This window comes from Lagopus muta, chromosome 2, assembly GCF_023343835.1.
Source record: "Lagopus muta isolate bLagMut1 chromosome 2, bLagMut1 primary, whole genome shotgun sequence".
NCBI lineage: Eukaryota > Metazoa > Chordata > Aves > Galliformes > Phasianidae > Lagopus > Lagopus muta.
Genome location: NC_064434.1, coordinates 105,808,236 through 105,832,201, shown reverse-complemented (window position 1 = coordinate 105,832,201; position 23,966 = coordinate 105,808,236). Strand labels below are relative to the sequence as shown.

At 41.8% G+C, this 23,966-nt stretch overlaps 1 protein-coding gene across 4 annotated transcripts in view; it reads left to right on the top strand.

Moving 5' to 3' along the window:
- The window catches only part of RALGAPA2 (Ral GTPase activating protein catalytic subunit alpha 2), a 118,080-nt gene that overhangs the window by 65,790 nt on the left and 28,324 nt on the right, over positions 1-23,966 (top strand). For all 4 annotated transcript variants that reach the window (XM_048937184.1, XM_048937183.1, XM_048937185.1 and 1 more), the window contains 3 exons: positions 593-748; positions 6,496-6,654; positions 11,395-11,522. In XM_048937184.1, coding sequence (XP_048793141.1) covers positions 593-748; positions 6,496-6,654; positions 11,395-11,522 — 443 coding nt within the window. The remainder of the gene's footprint in view (positions 1-592; positions 749-6,495; positions 6,655-11,394; positions 11,523-23,966) is intronic.

Here is a 23,966-nt window from a genome sequence, read left to right as displayed (position 1 = left end):
AGACACTGGCATTTATGTTTTTGGAGGGGAAATACACGGTAGCTGTATTTCACATCTAACAATTTAAGAGAAGTCAAGTCTCCGAGGAGAGGTAGCATCTTCAACTGGACTGATGCAGTTGGGAAAACATAAATTTTAGACACAGAGTTGTCTTCAGAAGGGTGTTTTCTCTGAATTATCTGTTAGAATAATTTCCTCTAGAATGTTTCTTTTAGTTTGCAATCTCAATTTCTTGTACAGATGTCCTTAGTGCTTACGTTTTCTCTGCACCTTTTAATTAGCTCTCGCTGTGTATGCTTTGGGTGGGCTTGCTGAGCCACATGCAGCCCTACAGCACTGTTGTTCCATTGCTGGTAGGAAGGCAGAATAGCCTAATAGGTACATAGTGGAGAGTTGTTTGTTTTGAGTAAATGTCAGATACAAAATGGGAAACCAACAGATCTAACGCTGAGATGACAAACCTGTACGGAAAGATTTATCTTCCTTTGGGATGGTTACAATCCCACCAGCTGCTGATCTGTAAATAAGTTGGGTTACTCATCGGTCCTTAAGAAAAGATAGATTTTTCTGATTATGACTGTCAATCATTTAGGTTGATCTCTCGACACACGGTGGGTTTATGGGCGGCCTGCAGCGCAATGGCAGCACTGGACAAACAGCACCCTATTATGCTACCTCTACCGTGGAAATCATTTTTCATGTGTCTACAAGAATGCCATCAGATTCAGATGATTCACTGACCAAAAAGGTAAGTCAGTTGCTGTGTATGTATTTCATAGCATTCGATTTCGTGTGCTTAAATGAAGGTTTATACTCAAAGCAGATTGTGCTGACTCGTCCTAGCAGGCTCTCTTTTCTGTGCCACATGGTGCTCTGCAGCTAGATTATCTGAATTAAATGGCATCTAAATTCTGGATTCTGCAACACAATTAACATTTCCATGGTAGCCTTAAATACCACCATTAGTAATAATATTAGCAATAATTTCATTTGTGTGTTGTCTGCCTGCCAAAACTGCTGCAGTGTGCTAGAACAAAACAACCAAATGCAGCACAATAAAACTTTACAGATGAGCCGTCTAGTGTGTACCAGAAAAGAAAAGAAGTGAAAGAGAAGTGACACGCACAGTAGTAAAAGCAGCCAGCTGATATTTAAAACCATTATCCAGTTATTCACAGTTGTGACAAGCAGACTCTGCTTCAGAGATGGCTAGAAACCAGCCCAAAATTTCATTGGTATCAGTACTTAATGGTTTCTCTTTCCTAACGACTGATTTGAGATTATGCTGCTTGCCAACTGCTGCTTAGTCAAAGAAGATTTTAGGTGCGTAGCAAATCTTTGCTATTTTAATTAGGATTGGCAACTTGTCCTACACAGGTTGTTAATGTGCATTAATGCTACTACAGCCATCCAGTGTACCACGTGATACTGTTGTGCTCTGGAAATTAGCTATAAATACCACCAGATGATTTTTATTTGTTCTGCAGCTAGTTTTGAAATGATCTTTTCCTCGAAATAAAAAAGTGGAATTTCCAGTTACCACTCCTGAAAACTTGCCCAGTAAAGATGGAGCTTTTCTTTTCTTCACATACCTCATTTAAAAAAAAAAAAAGTCAAGAAAATTCCATGTTGTCTTCATGTATGGATCTTGTTATCTGCATATTAGTAGATTTACACAGTCATCAGAGTGTTTAGGATAAGGAGGTATAGAGACAGAATAGTCTATCACTGAGCCATGGTAGGGCTGTCCGTTTTTCATTGTCTGTATCTGTTCCTGGCTGGTATTTATCCAGCTACTAGTTAAAAACTCCTATTCTGAATGCTTTATAATTTCCTTCAGCAACGTACTCCAAGGCCTCACTTTTTGTACTGTGGAACTATATTTTGTATTATCTGCTTTGCTTCAGTTTAAGCCCATTTATTCTTACCGTATCCCACATGGTTCTAGAGAACAGATTACTTTGCAGCAGACTTACTCATGTTTGAGGTCTGTTTCTGTCTCTTTCCCAGTCTTTCTTTATGCTGGACTAATTGTGGTCATTTTACCTAGCTTAGACAGTGAAATATCTAGTCTAGCTGTTGAGTAATGTATCACCTGGAGAGGGAAAATGCACATTCTTACAGAGCTTAGGGGGAAACAATGGGTTTTACTGGCAAATAGTCTGTTTTACTGATTCCTCTAATTCCTGTTCACATTAGTAACTAACCATGGAGCCATGGGGATAGTCTGGTTATTCTATTTAATTGTCCTCCCTAAAAACAAAAAGTGAAAGCATTTAGTATTTTCCCGTCTTCAAGTCTTAAGCTGTTAGGAAACAAGGCCAGCTCCAGTACACGTTATCCAAAAAATACACCTTGAAGTGGTTGCTCTACAGCTTAATGAGACCTTAAATGTGTTATAGGAATAGAAATCCTGTTGGGATCCAACTCTTCCTGTAAGGCAGGACAAAGCTTTGGGCAAACCAATGGAACTTGGGAGCTGGCCCTGCTGTAAGCAGTGGTTTGCTCTGCATGACTTCAGGGTTTTCTTTAATGTGGCATCTTCCATGATTCTTTTGAACAAAACAGCTTTATTTAATTTGCTGTTTGGTAAACCGGGGTTCATTTCTGAGCAAATTAGCTCAGGCTTCTTAACAAACTTCACTGAAATGCAGCTGAGAGTGGACAGCAATATGCATTTCAGAGGCACTGTAAAATTTCTGTGGGATTGATAGATCTCTGAGTCATTGGCATTGCTGATGGATTAAATGGCTCACATTTGAAACTAGTGCTTTTAGCATGATGATGTATCCAGACCATTTCTAAGGACAGTATTAAACATGCTGCAGGTTAAGAGCTCGTACTGCCTCAAAGGTAAACTCTGAAATTCCACTTGTGAATCTTGGCATCAAGGAGGCCATATACTGAAGTACTCAAAGGCATGTAGTACCTGTTCCATTTTAGTTTTTGCTACAAAAGAAATATATGGTGTTAGAGACCAGTATTAATGAGAGGAGAAAATGTCATCATGCTCCCAATTGGAATGCAGTGGAGAGACATAACCTTTTTCATGCCTTCCTTGTGCTTCCATCAGACAGCATTGTGTCATTGCTGTTTGGAACCTAAACTCCCTCTTACCTCCTCAATCTTTGTCATTTCTGTGGTTTCTTTGCTTATTTTGCCTACAGACAGAAAGAATTCAATACCTGTCAGTTTGCTTGGCTCTCGAGCTCTGGAGCTGAACAGAAGGTCTTACCACCTGCTGGCCAAGGAAGTAGTAAAGCAGACCACAAGTTCTGTGGGCTAGGGAATGGAGCAGATGCAGTAATTTTACTTAATATGTTATTCTGTTCCTTTATTTTTACTGAAAATGAGGATAAATTCATTTCTGCTGTAAATTCACAGGGATAAGTGCACTTCCACTGAGAATAAACTCAAACCTTTCTTTTTGAGCATTAGTAATTTGTACTTTGTATACCTTTATATGAAGTATAGGCTGATACATTGTTCATTCAGAAAACTGAACAAAAAACAGAACCACCACCAGAAAATAGAAACTACCCCAAGTCAAATAAAACAGCCCTGGAAGAAGTAATTTCTTGTACAGTTACAGAACAACAAAAATTCAGCTGCTATCTATTGCTGCTCCTAGGGTTCAGCATCACCGTTTCTAAATTTTTTTATCTGGATTTCTCGTGGTAAGAATGAAAATCAATCAGAGTAGCAGCATCCTGCAGTCCCCCATCTTGTTCTAACTGAATTGCATCTAACAGTTTAAAGATGGGCTGCAAAATTTTCAAGTGATTTATTCCACCTTCCCCCATTGTCATAGCAGAACTTTTTCAATTCAGAAATCTGCTTGCAACCCCATACTGAACTCTTGCTCCTTCGCTGCAGAAATTTGTTAGCTGGAGCTAGATTAGATTTTTAGCAGCTAATCTAACTGCTGTAGGGGTTTGCAAAGTGGGGACAGAGCTGTGCTATTGGATTTGTCCAATTCATTTGACTCCAGGACTATAATTGCACTTATGTCTTACAAGGCTTTTATAGCCTAGGGCTGGCGAGCAGCAGAAAAACAAATTGGCAGTGATACAGTAAGAGTGAAAGGGAATGAAAGGCACACATTATCAGTCTCCAGGCAGCACTGTTCTGGCAGGAAGTTTCTCGGTTAATTTACAAATAAAACTTAGATTTTAGGATGGGCGCACTGTCGGCCAAACAATGGGGATGTCAGGCCTGGCTGTTTCTTAGCGAAAGGAGCAGCCCTGCCTCCCCACAAGCAGGAATTCTTTGGGCAAACAGACGACTCCTCTCTGGAGCCAGCTGGCTGGGTAATGCAATTAGTGGGGAGAGGGGGTCAGGCCGAGGTGTGTGCCGCCACCGGTGCTGGGCCTCGCAGCCACGCGTGGCGGGCTGGGTGCGCGCTGAAACAATCGGGCTGCTTCTCCTCACTGGGGATTGCGTTGGGGTTTGGAGACAGATTCCTTCTTTCTCGACTGCTGTGGGCTGTAATAGAGCGGGTTCTTTTCTTCCCACCTGCGCGTGCCCCTGCTCCAGTCTGCGTCCCTTTGGCCTTTGGAGCAGCCCTGCGTGTTGGACATCGAGGCGAGCATACAGCCTGCGCTTGGACAGAGCCACCCCAGAACACAGCAGCTGCTGTGCTGCCGCCAACAGGATTGTCCTCATGGTTTTTATCAACAGAATGATCTCGTGAGAACAAATATTTTTGATGGGTGCCAGTTTAATGTCTATGTGGATGCAGTGGTTCAGGACGTGTGATTTAAAAACAAAGACGGTAACACATGCTCTTCTGCATTTGATGGGGATTGCAGCAAAACCAGTGTTTTATTTACATCTCTTCCTGTCCCAAACAAGCAGAGATTGAGCTAACGTCTTGTTTACCAAGCTTTGCTTTCCTCAGTGTGATCAAGTTTTAAACTCCATGGGGATTTTTTCAGCCTGAAGCGTTTGATTATTAGCAAAATAATTCATGGTGAATTAAAAAGTGGTGCTTGGATGTATTTTGATTCCTGTTTTGGTAGCTGTGTGTGCCTTGTATAATTCCCAACTAGGCGGCGAGGCAGTACCAACCCTTGTCTTCCAAGTCTTCTTTTTGGAGTAAAACGGATCAGTCCTCTGTCTGAATTTTCCTTTACTACTAGGCAACATGTTCAGGATGGCCATGACAGCTGTAGTTTGTGCTAATTTTATATGTGCAGGAAGCTCTAGCATTACTAGTATTAACGTACCCACGTTTCTTATAGGTTCAGACTGTTTGCATTTTCTTCAAACAATTAAAAATGTCATTTATTTATAGCTTTAAATAAATTACAACTGTCTTCTGTTTCATTTAAAACAAACTGAGAACCTGAGTCCTTCTTTGAACGTAGCTTTATTCTACTGCTCTAGATACTAAGCTGTAAGCAGCACTTGTGGCTTTGATTCCTGTCGTGGTTCATGGGTGCGCACATTTCTCTTACAAGTGGGGCATCTTTGCCTCTCAGCCTTGTGGGATTGAAATTCTTTACATTAAAAGGCTCTACCTGGTTCTGAAGAGAGAAGTGCTTTGGTATAATATCAGCTGATACAAGGCTTGTGCGGATGATTTACCAATGAAAACTTTTGTTTTGCACAGAGCCAATGCAGAAAGCAGAGTTATGCTTGGACTTTTTGGTTAGGTGTGTTGTACGCATTGTCAGAGGCCTGGCACCTAACTCAGGTAGTGCTCTTCTAAGGTTTAAGTGGGACTTAAATTCTCTTTATGAATTGGGCTGACATTTTGCACGTGGATTAAATTTTAACTTTAAAGCTTACAGTTGGACCTATTGTGCATAGCTTGTATGTTATTGCCAAATACTTCTCACCATCTGTTAGGTCAGCTCCACTTCCTCCCATCACAAAGCGAGCACACAGTTCTTTAGATGGATTTGGGGTATGTCCTACTCAGAATTTATCTGCATTTTTTGCAGCTCTGCTCCAAATGAAGTAACTTCCCTGGTGTTTCACGTTCTTCTGTAGTTTCAGTGGTCCAAAACACCATGCTCGCATTTTCAAACAAATGCCTTCTCTGGACACACAGACAGCAAGAAAATCATTTTTTAATGCAATAAATTGAGAAATGGTCATTCATGCTGGGAAGTTTCTTGACATCCAGAGTCAAGGCATTTCTGTCACAGCCACCTTATTTTAACTGACAATTGTTGTCATGTATTTAACGTTTCATTCTAGCAGCTCAGATTCCCATCTTAAATTATTGTATATAATGTACATTTACATATCATTTTAATGGCTAGCTTGATAATTACTTAATTAAGCCATCAGAAAACAATGTGTTCTCAATGAAGCAAATGATTTAGCTGATGTTTTGATGAGCAAATGGAGAAAAACAATATTTCAACTTTTTTTCTATAATGAAATATTTCTAGTATTGAACATTCTAATTCAATTTGTAAGCCATGACCCCTCATAAACTGTTGTTATCACTCTGATTAATAAAGAGCCAATTTGCTGTTGCAGCTTCGTCACTTGGGAAATGATGAGGTTCACATCGTCTGGTCTGAACACAACAGGAACTACCGCAGGGGCATTATACCAACAGATTTTGGAGATGTTTTAATTGTTATTTATCCGATGAAGAACCACATGTTTTTCATAGAAATAATGAAGAAGCCAGAGGTACGTTTTGAATGCTTTACTGAATCTGTCGTATCGCCTGCACGATTGACTGATAGTTAAAGCTCAATGTTTTAGAGTTTGTTTTTATTTTTTCCCAGCTAGAAATGCCAATAGCAATTAAAATACGCAACTAATTTTATTATATTATGCTCAGTGCTTAAAGAACCACTTCAGAATTCTGATACCATGGAATTTATTGTGCACGTGATGAAATTCCAAAGTGAGCCAGCAGTAGCAAAACAATAAAGATTTAAATTCCACATTTGATATTGATCCACCTCATAAGATGTATGTACTGCTGTACGTACAGCACCATGCATAACCTCACATGTTTTCAAGACCCTAACCATAATCTGAGTCAGTGGGATAGAGCGGGCATTGAATATTCTTACATCACACAGAGCATTTGAGTTTGTGTGCCATTTAGTTCATTGTTATGCAACCACATTTTAAGATACTCTTATTTTTTTAAGCAGTGGATTTTGTTTCTTTAGCAGATGTCAAGAGCGTGCAAGTCCATGTCTATATGCATAAAAAACAGCCCTGATCTATTAGCTGCTGGTGTATGTAGTGTGTACTTTATGAAAGTGATCAATGTGATAAATACAGTTTTCCTTATGTGAGGGACACTGTTTGTCCAAGAAAAATGCATCCATCAGGTGATGTATTCACTGGCTGTGCACTATTTTTTTAGATGGGGCTATTATATGCCAGTAGGCATTGCAAACATGAAAATCTTTTGTACGTTGGAATATTGGGTTTTCTTTTCTTTGCACTTGATGTTGAGTTCTGCAATTTACTTCTTGGAATTTTTAACTTTGAATCTTCCATAAGGAAATCCAGAGTTTAGCTCTGTGCTTGAAAATTCTCAGAATCAACCCGAGAAAGGCTGTGTCATCTTGTATATTAGTCAAAAATACCCAACGGGCAGAAAGAATAATAGGTAACTGGAAATTTAGTGTTATCCCTACATTTAAAGTGCAAACCATTACAATGTAATAAAATTAATCCAGACATTTCCAGGGCAAGTGTGGCTGACCTTTTGTTCACCAGCTACTGACCCCAGGGTGAATGAAAGAGGCTTGCAGAGAGAAATGTCTGTTGTTTGGCTTCGGTCCCTGGTATTTAAATTGCATTCCCTAATCAAATGAAAAGGCTGTCCTCTCTATCAGGTTACAGAATCCATGGCAACATTTGGCCTTTTATATACATAATGTTAGCCTTTTTGTTTGCATCTAAGTAGAGACACCTGGAGCAATGTTAACATTAACCGATTTAGCATTAATAGCTTCATTATATAAGAATTTCTGATCAGATAGCTGTTACTTTTGTTATATTGCTTCAGCTTGTATTGTTTTCATTTTTTATCTCCCTGCTTGGCAACGGGGCAATGATTTGCAAATTTTTTTTGTCTTGATTAATTAAGCAATATAATTATCAGGAACCGTGATGCAGTCTTTGCTCGACAAAGCTTCTGAGGGAAGACAATAGTAAGTCTGTTAGTGTGAATGCATTCCACGCGTCACAGATGCATGAGGATATTCTGAACAATGAGACGAAAAGCTGCCTGCAAAAGAGGACAAAGAATGCCAGGCAGACTCTACACACTGCACATACCGCCAGGGACATACTGCGGGTTCCCTGGGACACAGATGCCTTGTTAGATTGCAGCTAGTCATCAGAGATTAATTCTCAGCCATTTGGTACAATAATTTACCCATTCCCCAGTCTTTTAACTAGTGCTGCTTGCTATAGAACCGAACTCTTTGTGCTCAGAAGGTTTATTTAACCTTGCCTACTTTTACTCTGTGCAACAAAAATAATTTTTTTTTATCCTGGAAATTATAATGAAGCAGGTGGTTGCAATGTGGTGAATATTAATTTCTTGTCCATGGATGACTTGCTTTGACGTTTGTGGTAGCCTAGGAGTGGAAGGATTTTTCCCTTGACTTCTTTTAAATATTTCATTCCTTCCTAAGCCTAATATATATATTTTTCTGTAACCATCTGAAACAGTTCTTTTCTCAAATATCTGGTTAAATGCTGGCTTGCAGAAAAGCACTGAGTGGGGCGTGTGCTCCTGTGCATTGAGTTCAGCTGTCCCCTTTCCCTCATTATGGTGGGCTCTACGTGTGGAGCCTCATGATCCGTGGCATCCCATTGACTTCGATGACCCTGCTCTTGGTTCTGGTTCTGGTTACATCTTGTCTTGCTTTGGCAATCGTTCACACTCAATAAAAAGTTGCTTCCATCATCAATATTGTTGCTCTCTTTTCCCATCAGAAAGCCTACACCAACTCTGCTTCATGAAGAATTCTTGACCAGGAATGTGCTTGGGTCTCAGTTCTTCGAGTAACCTGGCTTGCTTCTTAGAAAAGAAAGTGTGTTTCTTCATTTCCCCAATTTTTTTTTTTTTCTTTTAAATAATCGCATGCAATTAGCCAGGTAGTGGAGTTCACAGTTGTGGTGTGCTCCCATTTTTATTGCTCTTCTGCTTCCCCTGGGGGCAGTGCTGTGGCTGGGGGCCAAGCAGGGCTTCTCTGCCCATGTGCCCCACAGGCAGGCAGAGCAACCTGCAAGGTTCAGCAGGGGGTTTGTAGCGGAGAAAAGTATGGTTTGTTGGAGCATGTCTATTTAACTTGGAGACATCAACTGCTGGACTTCTTGTTTCAACAATTCTGACACACTGGGGATAATTTTTTCCCAAAAAAATGCTGGAGAAATTGCTCAGTGAAAGACTTTTAGAAATAAGAGCATAGTTAGGTGTTTACACACACACATATACATGATGTGCAGAATGAACACACTTCATGTGTATTTTTAGTGTATAAATTCAGTAATCCTGTGTGAAGACAATTAGCCACACTCCCTAGGCTCCAGGTGTTTCTGAAATTCTGGAACTAAGTCCAGCAAGCAAAAATTGCTTACAGTCAAAATGAGAATCAATTCCTCTGTATTGTAGCATATGTACATTGCTAATCTGACTTAAAACATCCAGCATTCACATGTGCATGTGGTTTTAGTATTAATATGTGCTTCACTTGCTTGTTCTTACTGGCATAAAAATGGAGATTTACGTTGTAACTCCTTTTGTCCATACTTGAAAGGTAGAGTGTGTGTGTTAAAAACTTCACGTAGAAATGTTACTGCATTGCTTACAACTTGGTGCTGTGGAACATTATCACTTCCATGGCAAAGACTTTCTTCTTGTCACTTCTCTTTCCAGCTGGCCAGTTACTAATGGTAGCACGATGAAATAAAGCAAAACGCCGTGCAAAGATTTTGCATTAATCTTTTTTTTTTTTTTGGAGGTGGGAGGAGGCAATATTTTAAGTAAAGGAATGACAAAATAACTGTGAGAAGACAGCTGTCATTTGCAGATGTTACATTAAATCCAAATTTCTTCTGTAATTCATTGCCACTTCTAATTAGAGGAATTCCCTAGATGCAGGGGATTTATATTATTCTCTTTGTCCATTTATTGAATGACTGTCACAGTCACCCACGAGCAGTTGCAGAAGAATAATGGAGGGTATTTATTTATGTGATAAGCCTCTGTACAGATGGAAAAAATCCATAGCTTAAATATTGGTAATTGCTGCTAGCTTCTACTTAGATTTTTTTTTTTCATTTTGAGTTTGTGATAGGGAAGTGAGTTTGACAACTTGTCAATAATGAAATCTCCTATGCAGTTAATCACTGTGTTTTTCTCTGTTCTTGATATGGCAAAGCATGTTATACCTGCCTAATTGCAGGCGTTTTTCACTTTTATAAAGTCTTTGGGCCTCTTTTCTCTTTTTCTTAACGTTGCCTTTGTCTGAAGAGCCATATGCCACCAAATGACGAGATGTGGTGGGCTCCTCTGGAGGTAAACCTGCAGTGACACAGCTCCCACATCTTGGTACTGTCCGTGAGACAGACCCATTGCCTCTGCCCACCGTACCTGTGGGGCACTGCCTCAAAGAGATGCCATCTTCTTGCATTTCCTGATCTTGGATCAGCTCACCTTTTTTCTTTTAAAAGTCCATGGAAGGAGCTTATGGAATAATATCTGCAGCAAAAGCTCCTGTCAGTGGAGGAGTCAGTCAGTGAATCAACGTCCTGCTGAGATGCAAGACAGAAAACCTCTCTGAGTATCTGCTCCAAATGGAGCATTAACTTGCAATTCACAGGCAAATAATGTATATAATAAGTTCATGTTGAATATACTGTGAAATGTACAAATGCACATCAAGCATAATTACAAAAGATTAAGAACTTAAAAAATAGGAGATGAGTATTATAGTACAAATGTCAGTATGTAAAACAATGTGCTCATACTGTTTCCTGGCAAAATAGTTTGGTAGAGTTTTATTGTGGGGCTGATGCTTATTTTTCCAAACGTCAATAATCTGTATTTATATAATGCAAGATGCAACATGTGCTAGCAAGTGTGGCACCCAGCCTGCCACGCTGATTCACAGCCTCTGTCTGTCTGTGATTTGCAGAGGAGACTGTGCAAACTGTCGCTTGTAATGTAGCTGAATATCTGAAGTGCCTTGAGCTGTTCAGGGTGAAGTCTTCATCTTCTTGCCTCCCTCTCACCTTCCTCAAGCAGCAGGTGCCTTGCTGTGGAAATCCCATGGGAATCGGGCTTATTGTTTACTGTTTCTATTTTTCATATTGGAACTTGCTCCTGTGCTTCCTTTAGCTGCCCTCAGCTCAGTTTCACATGTGCTGTTTTTATTTTGGGGTCTGCAGGTGCCATTTTTTGGTCCTCTCTTTGATGGAGCCATTGTGACTGCAAAGCTGCTGCCAAGCCTCATATGTGCCACGTGCATCAATGCCAGCAGAGCCGTCAAATCGCTTATCCCTCTCTACCAGAGTTTGTATCCTTTCCTGTTGATGATGCAAAGTTTTCCTTGGTAGGGTTCTTCTGAATATTCTGCTGCTAGGAGGTAAGCATTAGTGAAAATACTTACTGGAAAAGGTCAGAGCGTTCTGCGTGTCAAGCTCAATTTTAAGTCATTCACACCCTGCTGCCATTCAGTGCTTAAAAAAAAAAAAGATCACAAGAATGTTCTCAGCAGCAGGCAAACAAGTGGATTTGGACTTACAGTGATGCTTTGAACAGTAAGTAGTGACAATGTTCCGTTTTCTTTCATGGTAATAAACGTTATCTACAGCGTACGTTAAGCTAATACACAGATAGCAGTGGTGTTCTCACCTGATAAAAGAAGGCATTCCAGTTTGGTTGGTCCTGTTACATTAGTAAGACAGATGGGATTTGGCTTCTGAGACAGATATTTTGGTTCCCTAATTCCATTTTTAATCAAACACTTTCTGTAATAGGGGATTTTCAGAAAGTGTTTTCTTACAGTTGCTGGAAGATAGCTAGATGGTATCTCTTCTGCAGATTGCAAGATAAACTTTTATTCTTATATGATACGCCTACTAACCGGGTTATTCTGATATGATATGCAGACTAACTGGTTTCACTGTTTTTAGGATTTTCTCACAATGCCATAACTATGTTTGAAATGTCCTATAGCTCGTTTTGTTAATCAGTTTTGTCAGTAACAGCACTCACTTCGCTTGGTTTTCTTTGGGGAAGGTTTTATTTGAGAATTTTTTTGCTAGTAGGAGTTGGAGAAAGAATTTAGAAGTGCTTTGATCTGTGAAACAGCATTGATTAATTACTCTGAGATGCACATTTTTAAAACACTATATTTTCCAAATATTCTTTGTTTAAAAAAAAATGCTGAGTTTTACCCCATATGTGCTGCAGGAAATTAAACGTAGCACTGTAGTTAAATAATGTCATTCTGATTAACTTCATTATTTACCCATTTCGTGTGTAAAACAAAGCCAGTTGGTGGTTGTTGCATAACTATTTCAATTCAGTACATCAGTTGCAAAGTCATGGCAGCACCTAACAGATGACTCAGAACTTGCCAGGTTTTCCACTTCTGTTTAATGAGAGAATTCTAGCTAATGACTGAAGTTCTTCTATGCAGAATTCAGCTTAATCCATCTGCTTGTATAGGTAATTTGTAATAATGAGACACTGTGGTAAAAGTCACATAAGAAACTGCGCTCACTAGAATGAAGAGAGACTAATGCTGCTTTGAGTAGTGCCACCACCAACCTCAGAGCTCTGCATCCCGCTCATCTTTTGGCTTTCAGTTTGTCATCAGTTTGCTGTGCTCCTGCTTTCCTGCAGGGTCCCCTTCTGGGCCCTTCATTGTCTGCAGTGAAACTTGAGCAGCACGAACGTGACAGCACATGCCACATCTCAGCATATGTTTGAGGTCTATCTGAAACCATATCTGTCCCCAGATTCTTGTTTTTCTTTTTTGTGTCTGCTTTTGTACCAATGACATCTGTAGTGGATTGACTGCTACATCTCTATTTGATGGATGAAAGAGAGCTGAGGGATTTCTGAAACAGGACAAAGATGTCGTAGTGGGAAGGTCCCATCAGGATGGCACTGGAGCAGGAGAAAAACACATCCACAACTTCAGTTATAAAAAATGAAACTTCTTTCACTGAAAGGGTCAACAGTAGTTGTTCCCTATGAGAACAAAGATAGACTGAATATTTTTGTGAGCCAGAAGGTATAATGTAGGTTTGTGCATTCCATAAAGGAGGTGTTTGAATCTGTCCAATGCACTAACAGTGCTTTGTAGCTCCCAGAATGTGCAAGCTGAGTGAATGAGTTTGCTCCTGATGTGGCTTTGCTGTCTGTAACTTGGAGGAATGAGAAGAGCAGCCCCAGAAATGTAAAAAGCAATTAAAAGTGTTCGGTGACTTTGTCATACTGTGAAGGAAAATATCTCAAAGGTGAAATAACTCCCAACAAATAGTACGGAAGGGAGAAGCAAGAAGCAGTAATCCTAGCAAAGGGAAGGGTGATGTTTGGCAGCACTTGAGACGTAACTTTTGTGGGGTCGCGTGCTGCTGGGTCTGGCAGCATCCTGTCACTAGTGACAGCTGAAGTCACTTGTAGGGAAGTCCGCAAACTCTGGTTCCAGCTGCCCTTGTCAGAGGCTTTAAGGGAAGTGTAATCAGCCACAGAGATTAATTTGCATCTCAATTAGGAAAGAGTCAGGAGGAAGCGGTGAGGTCTGTTGCTGGAAGGTTGGGGAAGAAATCTCATCAGGCACAAAGGCTCTGAGCTGGGCGCTGCACTGAGCAAAGGACAGCATCTGAATCCAGTTTCCATGGGGACCAGGACACAGAGCTGCTTTGCACTGTAATCCCTTGGTCACGATGACACAAATTCCAGTGTTGTACCCAAATACATTTTTCTGTTGGAAATACCTTTGAAAATGAGAAGGGTAACTATGGCAGAGCACACAAGGTTGTTCGGTCTGGTTGGTGTGTGTGGGTTTAGGTGAGTGTTTCTGTTTTACGGAATTCATTAGAGCGAGAGAAATATTCATTAAAAAATAATTAACTATACTTAAACTTTTGTTTAAGGCCGTTCTGGCTGCAAGTTCTTTGTGTGTGCCAAATGACGTGTGATGGCATTGCAGGCAGGCAAAAGCAGCGTCGTTACACATAGCTGAGTTGCCTTGAATGCTTAAAGCTCAATTTTCTGTGCCACTGCTGTAATGTTTACATGTTAATGGATGATTGTACATTAGTATATGTTCAAAATAATCATTTTTTCAGGAGCGCATTCATTCTTGGTGCACTGAAGCATTGAGGCTGAGTGGCCACAGGCCGTACTAATTGGTGCTCTCACTATCCTCAAGTAACTGTTGAGTGCAAGGTAATGTGTTTCAGCAGCTTCACCACGCTGCTTTTTTAGCCAGTAATTGTTGTTTTGAGTACGTTTGTGTACTTTATGGAAATCACAAACAGTAAGGTGGCTTAAGATTACTTGGAAACACCAAAAAAGTAATGCTTAAACTTTCCTAAAATTATAGGATGAAAATGTGTATATTTGTCGATGTTACTGGCATCTGAGCTGAGCAAATGATGATCTGAATAAACCTTGGCTGCACCAAATGGACCCGTCAAGTTTCTGGAGGAAGTTAGGGGGTGATCTGCAGGAGCAGATCATATCTCTGCAGCAACATCACAACATCCAGGGATAGGAGAGAAGCATCAAGTACTGAGGCAGAACACTGAGATTCTGGCACTTGCAGTGCAGTAAGTGAGTGTGCATGCCTGGGATGGAAGGCAAACTGCTCAGGCAAATGCAGTTGGAGAAGGCATCAGCTGTTTGCAGCCAAGTGACTGGTCTGTTGAGCATGACCTGCTGAGCAAGTGTCCATTCAGTCCCCACTAATACTGAATGTTTCATAAAATGATGGAGGTTCTGATTTTTTACTTATAAATTACATCTTTGGTTTTTTTTTTCCATTTAATATAAAATTAGTTGTGTGTCGGAAGAGCATTTCTGAACTTTTCTCCGTTCTGTACTGCCAGTTGTCCTAAGTTGCACAGTCTGTACATCACTGAGAGCTGGTCTGATCTGCAAAGATAAATGCTGGGAAAAAAACAGGGTTTGTACTTAATACTTTATTATGTATAGTTGCTGTTTAAGGTGATAGTTACATTTCCACATTTGGAGATTTACTTGCACCTAAGCTTAGAAACTAAACCTGCAACCACTTCAGTGGTTGGTCTGTAACTTACTGCTCCAGAAAGATTTTGGCATCACGGGATAATGGTGTCTGAGCAAAAAGAATGGGAAATTCTGTTAACCTGGGGTCCATACTGTCTTTCAAAGGATGTCGTTTCCTTGCTCCTTGAATTAAATTGTTCCTGCTGAGGGTTTTATAAATTAGTCTCAGATTTTACGTACAAAATGTTATAGCCAGGATGCTTATTCTCTGCCATCTCACACATTTCTTAGTAACAATAGTGGTGATTTTCATAATAATGATAGCAATAATTGTGCAAACTTATCTTCAAAATAAGACAGCTGGCTAAAAGATTGTACCAGACCTGCCTTATTTTAGAAGAGTTCTAAGTGCATCCTCGCTTGAAAGAAAAGCTTGGCAAAGGTTGAGAAATGGTCACAGCGATACAGAGATGTTGGTGGATTGCTGTCACAGTGGGTGAGGTCTGTGAGGCAGACCTGTGTGCCTGAATGTACATGTGCACGTCTTTGTTTTCACTCTTCACTAAAAAAAAAGTTTCTTTTTAATTGAAAAAACAATATTCTGCCTTTTGATTCCTGTTTTTTTTTCATACTCTTCTGTAGCATCTTGATTAGGGTATGGTGTTGAGATGCTCTTTGGGGGAAGAAGAAATAACTCACGGGAGGGGGGGCTTGCAGGCTCATCTGCTTGTTTTCTATCAGAACAGTGTTTCAGGTAGCTAGGAGAGTGTTCTCAGAGATGGAATCCTAGCAGGAGCAGCTAATATAAGCTGTGCTGCTTCTACCTTTCTTTCATCAACAGAATTCCATAAAGGATGATCCCAAATACGCTTAGTCTGGCAAGCAGGAAAATAAGACAAGACATCACAATTGCAGGCTGAGGTATTGTTTCCAAAGTTGTCTGCTTTTTTTTGTTGCTATTCAGTCAAAGAGGAAAATCTGAAAGTGAGATGTGAATTCTTCCTTAGTTTACCTTGGGATTCCTCAGTGCATTGCTGCAACATAATACATCTGTGCCTTGGTGCATCTGTGCAGCAGACGCTGGCCGTGTCTGTGAGCTAGAACAAACAGAAAGCACGAGGAGGATGCATATGCTTTACATAGTATCTGAGCACTGGATGTCACCATTTCCCTGCTTAAGATTCCCAACTCTATGGGCCAGGAGAAAACAGCCCATACTTTGGAGAGGTGATTTGCTGTGTGAATAACTTGTAAAGGTTTATGCACTGTAGCAAGCATGGCATGCCTGCTTACCCGTACCAAACAAGCAGCTCAAGAGGATCAAATCAAAGGCCATCTAAATATGTAAAAATAACAAACAAACAAACAAAAAAAAACACCACTTTAACTCCTTAAATTGTATCCAGATATGATCATATCTGCTATACATTAATATCTAGAATATTGAGCTTAAGAGAAGATCATCAGCTTTGACTTCAGAATGAATTGCTTCTGTAGGCTTAAACCAGTTTATGATTAACTTAACGTGGAGCGATGATCTGAGTGGCCAGGCTAAAGAAGAACTGTTTGCTGTGAGTCAGCTGTGTAAATGACTCATTTTTTTTCTGCACGTGTGTTGTAAGGTGTCTGAAAAGATGTTTTGTGCACTTTACAAACTGTGTTTCGCTGAGCTTGCCTTCAGAGCTATACTCTGGTTATAAAGAGGTGCTTGATTGCACCACGCAAGTGAAATGGAAAGCCTGCTAATCTTTTTAGAGAGGAGCTCATGATTTGTTCCCCTTCTTCCATCTAAAGAAGTCATGCCCTTGGGCTATGTAGATGCTGTTAGAAATGACTATGAAATTCTAAAGCATGTGTCACGAGAGCTGTGACAATTTATATGACACGGCATCTGACAGTTTTCTGCCCAAATGATGGCTTCTGGCTCGCAGGCAGATCTTTGGCCGCTCCTGCACCGCTTTGTCTGGAGGGCGGCGTGCTTGCCGTGCTGCTGGTCCCCAAGCCTGGGCTGGCAGAAGTGCGCAGACCCCTCGGAGCGGGGCCGATCGATGGCCGACCGCCTCCCTCCTCTGCCTCCCCTGCTCACAGCACAGCCTTGTCCGGGCAGCGATCGATGCCTCTAATCTGCCGCAGCCCGTAATAAGTCATGCGAGGCAAAGCTTTTAGGTGGCATTACATGGGATTGTGGAGGCGGCTCTTCAGCTCTTATTCATAGTGCTCTTCATAGACTGGCGGAGAAATCTACTGCAGCCCACTTGTGAATGTCTGAGGAGTGCATAATGCTTCCACAGGTCCGAATGTTGCGTGTTCCATGCTGACACATGAACACAACGGGTTTAAGTTCCTGTATTTTTGTGTATGCATCTTGCATACCCATCCCTGACATGTTCCCTTGTAACACACACGTCTTGCATCCACATCACTGCTACCTGCTTGTTTTCTTCATTTTACAGGAGGGAAGGCAGGCAGTAGTGAAGGTTGCATAGTGTATAAGTAGTTGATTAAAAAGTGAGTTCAGCTCCAGACACTGCAAAAGAAGGCAACCTTTTCTTTATTCATGGAACTTGTATTGCAACAAGAACTCATGCCATCCCAGCTCCCTTGGTCCCTCGTTCCCCATGTGGGACATTCCCACTGAAAAAATAATGGTTATCACAGTTTGTTATCCACACCCAGCCAAATTCTCCCCTTGCATTGCTTTCAGCTACTCCATTCCCCACCAGTCACTGCTGAAACTCTGCTTGGGGTTTCCAGGTATTTTCTCTGCTGAAATACCCTTCCACAAGCATTACCAGGCCAATGCCCTCGAGTCTTCCCACGATTTTGGATGTCTTTGTAATTTCCTCTTAACCATGCCATTAATTTTTGTGCTGTAACACAGAGCACTGTTATTGTTTTACACATTTACTGCTGCTCCTGCTGCAGCTGGCTTCTGTTCAGTAAAAGTCAGTAAACTCCAACAGGCTTTTATCTGCCAAGTGATTTGATGAACAGTCCTAAAAAAGAGCCTGTGATTCAGTGACATCATGAGCATAATGTTCTTTAAAATAAAAAGTGAATTCAGTGTGTCAGAAAGAAGGAAGGTGAACTTCAGATATGTTAAATGATGTACTCATACAGTCATTGGAAGCCACAAAGCACACAGCTTCATCCCTACTAAAGTCTGGAGAGTCAGGGGTCTTGCTGGAGAAATGCAAGCAGCAGGCCAGGGTTTGAATTGGGAACTGGAATCCTAAATCACCACCATGGAGGAACTGCTGCTTTGGATGACACTCTTGTTACTGCCAAAGAAATGGAATAAAGAAAACATTTTATTTGCACGTGAATAATTTTGCAGAAGGTGGGGTTTTCAAATGCTTCTTTAAACTCCTCTGTCCTAAATCAATCCAGAGTTGTGCAGGAGGGTTGCTGGCTTCAATTCAAGTTGCAGTGGCAGATCAGTATTGCTCATAACTGAGAAGATCCTGTAGTCAGGTGTGAGCTTGAGAGATGGACAGGGCCCTGCGTGCTGCATTCTGTCACATATCAGCACCTGAGCTGTGGTTAGCCAGCGCCTCTTGGGCAAGGGAGGTGAGGGGGAATGGTTTTAAACTGAGACAGGAGGTTTAGGTTGGATATTAGGAGGAAGCTTTTCACACAGAGGGTGGTGAGGCACTGGCACAGGTTGCCCAAGGAGGCTGTGGATGCCCCATCCCTGCAGGCATTCAAGGCCAGGCTGGATGTGGCTCTGGGCAGCCTGGGCTGCTGGTTGGTGACCTGCACACAGCAGGGGGTTGGAACTGGATGAGCACTGTGCTCCTTTGCAACCCAGGCCATTCTGTGATTCTATGATTGTCTTCCTGTGGTGACAGCAGCTGAAATGGATAGATTCAGGCAGATACTTTATTTAAACGTTTTTTTTTTCCGTGCATACAGATGAACAGTTTTGGGTTGCATTTTCAAACCGAGCGGTGCTAAGTTGGCTGTTCCACCCCTGTTAAGTTGACGAGGATTTGCGCGGCTGAAATCTCCGCTGCATCTTTCAGTACTTAATGCCCAAACGCTCGCCGGCACTTCGGTTTCCTCAGGGTGTCTTCGTTCGCCTTTTGGCCGTACCATCGGTGTGGCCGGGATCCCTCGGAGGAGCAGAGCAGAGGGTCCCAAGCCACGCAGGATGCGTGCCGCGGCCGCTCGGCTTTGTGCACGCTCATTAGCATGCTGGCTGGGCGCCGGCGCTGTCTTTGCTCGCTCGGCGAGCTCCGCTAGCTTACCAGCTGTTCCTGCTGCTCGCGACAATGTCCGGCGTGTCCGGATCACCGGGTTCCTGCGCCCGCCGCCGCGCACAGACAGCCTTTCCGCTGGGGATGCCCACGTGGCCGCCCGGCAGCAGCGGCACCGCATAAAGTAGCAGGCCCTCGCATGGCATATGGTGTCTGGATTCATACAAGATGCAAAACTATTCTGCCGCTAATGCACAATGACTCATAGCATTGCTAATTTTTCTAACAAAAGCCCACTTCCACACCCACACTTTTAACCCCTCGGGCTAAAAAGCCTCCTCTTTAGTTTCAAAGCTTTGGAAATGTAAGGAGGTGGCTTCTGGATCAATAAACGAAACCCTATATTTATTTAAAGCGTATGCAAGTCCTAACGGTTATTTTAAAATGCTGTAGAATGCTGCTCTCAAAACACTTCTCTGACATACAGGGCTCTTCTTTTTGTTCCAGAGTGGATTTGTTGTGAGACGTGGGGAGTTTTTTATTCTTTGGTACTTACATAGTAGAATAGTAGCTGGAACTTGGCTCAGATAATAAAAACTCATTCTGGATTCAGAAAGAATCAAAGCGATGTCCAGCAGCCGTGTATTGCAGTGTGAGTTACCTAGCCATTTATTGCAGTAGCAATATTGCTTTTAATATCTGGCTGTGTTTCCCTTCTACTTTTTGGGAAGAAAAATAACTTGCTTTCCAACTAGAGGGAGCAGCTGGTCCCACTCGTGCTCATTCTTAGCCCTCCAGACTAATTCCTTTGTGCAGAACGTACGGCGATCATTCCTACATTTTAATAAAATTATGTGGAATTACCCTGTGTAATTTAGATTAAGAAGATAGGTCTTAATTTTTACAGCGTGATCATCCGATTAAATCACAAAACTCGGAAAAAAACTAAAGCATGTACTGCTTGAAATTATATAGGTCATGAGAAGACTCGTTAGAGGAGACTGAAAAGCTTGGGCTTCTCCACTTTTGTTGCTAGACACAAAGCCTGGCAGAGGCACAGTGTGGTGGGGCAGGAAGCCCTGCGCTGCTCCATCACAACAAAAGAACAAAGGGATGCAGGAGGAGGTGTGGAGATGGCCTCATCCCAGCTGGACTAACTCCTTGGGAGCTGGGATTGTGCCTGGAGAAGCCCTGGGTGCTGGTCCAGCTCCTGCACAGGATGCTACTTGTAAGGAGAGTCCTGGCCAAAGCGCTCCCACCTGGGAGACACTGGGAGCGACGGGGGGCAGGGACCACGTGCTGGCCTGCTGTGGGCACATGCTGGCCACTCACCATTCCTGAAGCCCTGCTGCCAACTTTAAAGCCTCAGTCTCCATCGCACAGGGCAGTCTGGAGTCTTTGAGATGCATCTCCGTGGGTTGCAGGGTGCAGGCCACCAGCTGGAATGCATCTTTGCATCCTCGTGGATGCATCCCCAACTGCAAAGGAACTTGCAAAACTGCAAATATACAATCTTCAACATACTTTGTATTCTTTTTGTCAAACTTCTCCTGTTTTTCTAAAGAAAACTTGCTTCTGTTGAGCTATGTGTGCTGTAATCATTCATTCAAAAGTTAAGAAATTGTTTTCTCTACTGGAAGAATTTGAAGTGTAGCTTTGAATTTTTTTTAATTGGTTGGAAGTTTTTTAATGGCATCGTTTCCCTCTTAGCAAAAGTGAGCTTCAGAAGTCAGTGCTGACCATACTGTGAGGAGGTGAGACCGGATCTCCCCCTGGCCTCCCTGCAGCCTGCTGTTCCTATGAACCTGACATTCAGAAAATGGGATCCATGATGTAAATGGCTAATTTGCAAATACTATTGTAACGAGCATCACTGTAGTCCTGTATCATTCCTTAAAGAAAGATTTTCCTTCTACAGGCAGTTGAAAGAGTTTTGAAATGTTCTGTTACTGGAGATGGTTTTTTAGGTTGGGAGTGAAAGCTTGGAGACAGAAACAGAGAGGAATAGGAGAAAGATGCTTTTTCATTCTGGGCTCATTGGCATATTCATCTTCATGTTTTCTTTCATCAGTATTATCTTTTAGTGTGTATTTTAAAGTAACTGCAGTTGTCTTGTAATTTTTAATATCTTCTTGAATCTAATACTAAGTGTTTAGTAAGCATACAGCATTTTCTGTTTTAAAAAAAAAATAAAAATTAGTTCATTTTCAATTTTTTAGTCCTGTCTCCCAGTTGGCCTGAACCAGGTCAGAAACCAGGTTTAGAAGCCCTACCTTCTGCTGCACAGCTACGTTTATCAGTACCAGCTTAGGATATCCATCTCGTTCCTTGTCACCTGTTTAACAATGAGAATGATGTACTAAACTTGGCTAGTCCGTAATTCGTTGGCTTTGCTGGCATTCCCCTGCCCACCTTTCAGTAGTGTTGTTTCCATAGCAGTGATTTCACTTGTTTGCATTATCACTGAACCAAGCCTGGAGTTAGCTCAGCTTTTCGTTGCTATAAAGCCATGATGCCAGAAGTGCAGCATCGTGAAAGTGAAGTCATTAAAATGTATCACATAACCTCAAGCTTTATTTTTTTTTCTTAAGCTGAAAGATCTTACCTTAATTCGTGTCACACCCATGACTAGTGAGCTCCCTGGTATTGGAGGTTGGCTTCTGGAGTGTTTGGATGGTGTGCCTCCCAGAGCAGCACTGTTAAGGGGATGGAAGGATAGAAGCACCAAGAAGGTTATCACAGAGCTGTGCCTGTTCCTTGGGGGACTGAGCACTGAAGCTGGTGCTTGGAGGCTTTGCACATCACAAGCCAACTCCTCCCCTCACTCTGAATGTCTGTCCCCATCCCAGCCATCCTCTCCCCAGCACCTGGCACAGCTGGGACACTGGGCTCTGACATCGCTGCTTCCCAGGGCAGATCCAGGGGTAAGAAACAGAAGGGGCTGCGATCTGTTTTCTGTCCTTAGCTGTTAAATATGATCTGTTTTCTGTCCTTAACTGCTAGATACAATTCCGTGTGATTGTAAAGGTTTGGCACTACAGAAACAGCTGCTGCACTGCACCTAGCAGCTGTGAATAACCTCACCCCGGTGTTCCAGGTAGCTGCTGATAGTTGTTTCATTGCTCTGGTTTTAGGCAGGCTGTTTACCTGCCGTTTGACATCCTCAAGATAAAAAGACACATCAGTGTCTTTATATTCAGTAATGTATTTAATGTGTGACAGAAAATTCCTGCTCCCTTCATTTCCTTGGCCAGTTATGGTTCAGAGCATTGCCTGGTTTGCTTTCCTTCCGCTAACTCGTTCGGTGCTGTCCTCCCCTGCACTTTGCTCAGCACTTATCCAGAAGGAAGAGAACGATGGTAGAACTCTTCTATTAAAGCAGCCAACACGTTTGTGGGGTTGGCAGTAGGGAGGAATTGTTCAAATCCATCAGACCTCTTTTAAAGCAGAAACATTTTCCTGATTAGCTTTTGCAGAGCCTGCTGCTTTTTGTGCTCCCGTGTTTTATGACTTGTTGCCATGATAATTCAGCTCATCTTACAGGTTTCTCTAATTGTGATTGATGTGTAATCATTCATTTTATTGAACCTCATTAAGGTCTGCAAACCTCTGTACCAACTTACAGTAATTAGAGCCCAGATAGCCATTCCATCTGTTCACAAGCGCTGTTTAATTAATGAACTTTTAACGTGTTCTTTGCCTTGTAAAAGCTCTTAGTATTCTCAAGTTGTTGAATAGGGTAGGATTTGTATGCCAGCATTTCCTTTTTTTTTAATACCACAGCAACGTGCATTTTGGAATCCCAAAAGTCAACACACCAAGTCCTCGGATTTCATGAAGCAGAGTAGAGAGATTTTACTTGTGGTGTCATTTTTTAGGTATCAGTTACAATCTCTGCAATACAGGCACTGCAAATGAAAAGCTCACGTGGACTTCATCATCCTTTTTAATGCCCAGGACAACAATTTTTAATCTCCCCTGGTATTGTTGAAGAAGGTACACAGAGACCAAGTAAACAAAATGTTGTGTTTTTCTTATGCTTAGCACTTAATGGAAGAAAATGAGAAAGACAGTGTGGGCAGATGCACATTTTCTTCCCCTTGAGTTTCATCTTTTTGTTGCATTTAAAGCACCAGGACTGAGACAGCTTTGTTACTTTTTTGTACTAGTCAGTATAATGAGATTTTAGGGCTGAGTGGATCTGCCAGTGCTGCTGGAGGTATCACAGGGACTGTGGTAATAATGGTCCAGAGCAGCAAAGAATGAGAAAGCAGTAGGACAGAAATTCCTAAATGCTTGGGGTGTTTCTGCTGCGCTATCTGGCTGTGCAGGACGTGGTGAGGCACTGATTTATGCAGAAAGAACAAATGATTTTTAAAGATGGAAGTAAATTTCTGCTCCTTGACCAGAGAGAAAAGGCTGCATTTCAAGTGTGAGGATTTTTAGGAGTAGCAGTGCTGGAAGATTTCTGTACATGAGGAAATCGTAGCCAAATAGCTGTACTAAATTAGAACATCAGATTAATCTCACGAGTAACTCTGGAGCTCAAGCAATTA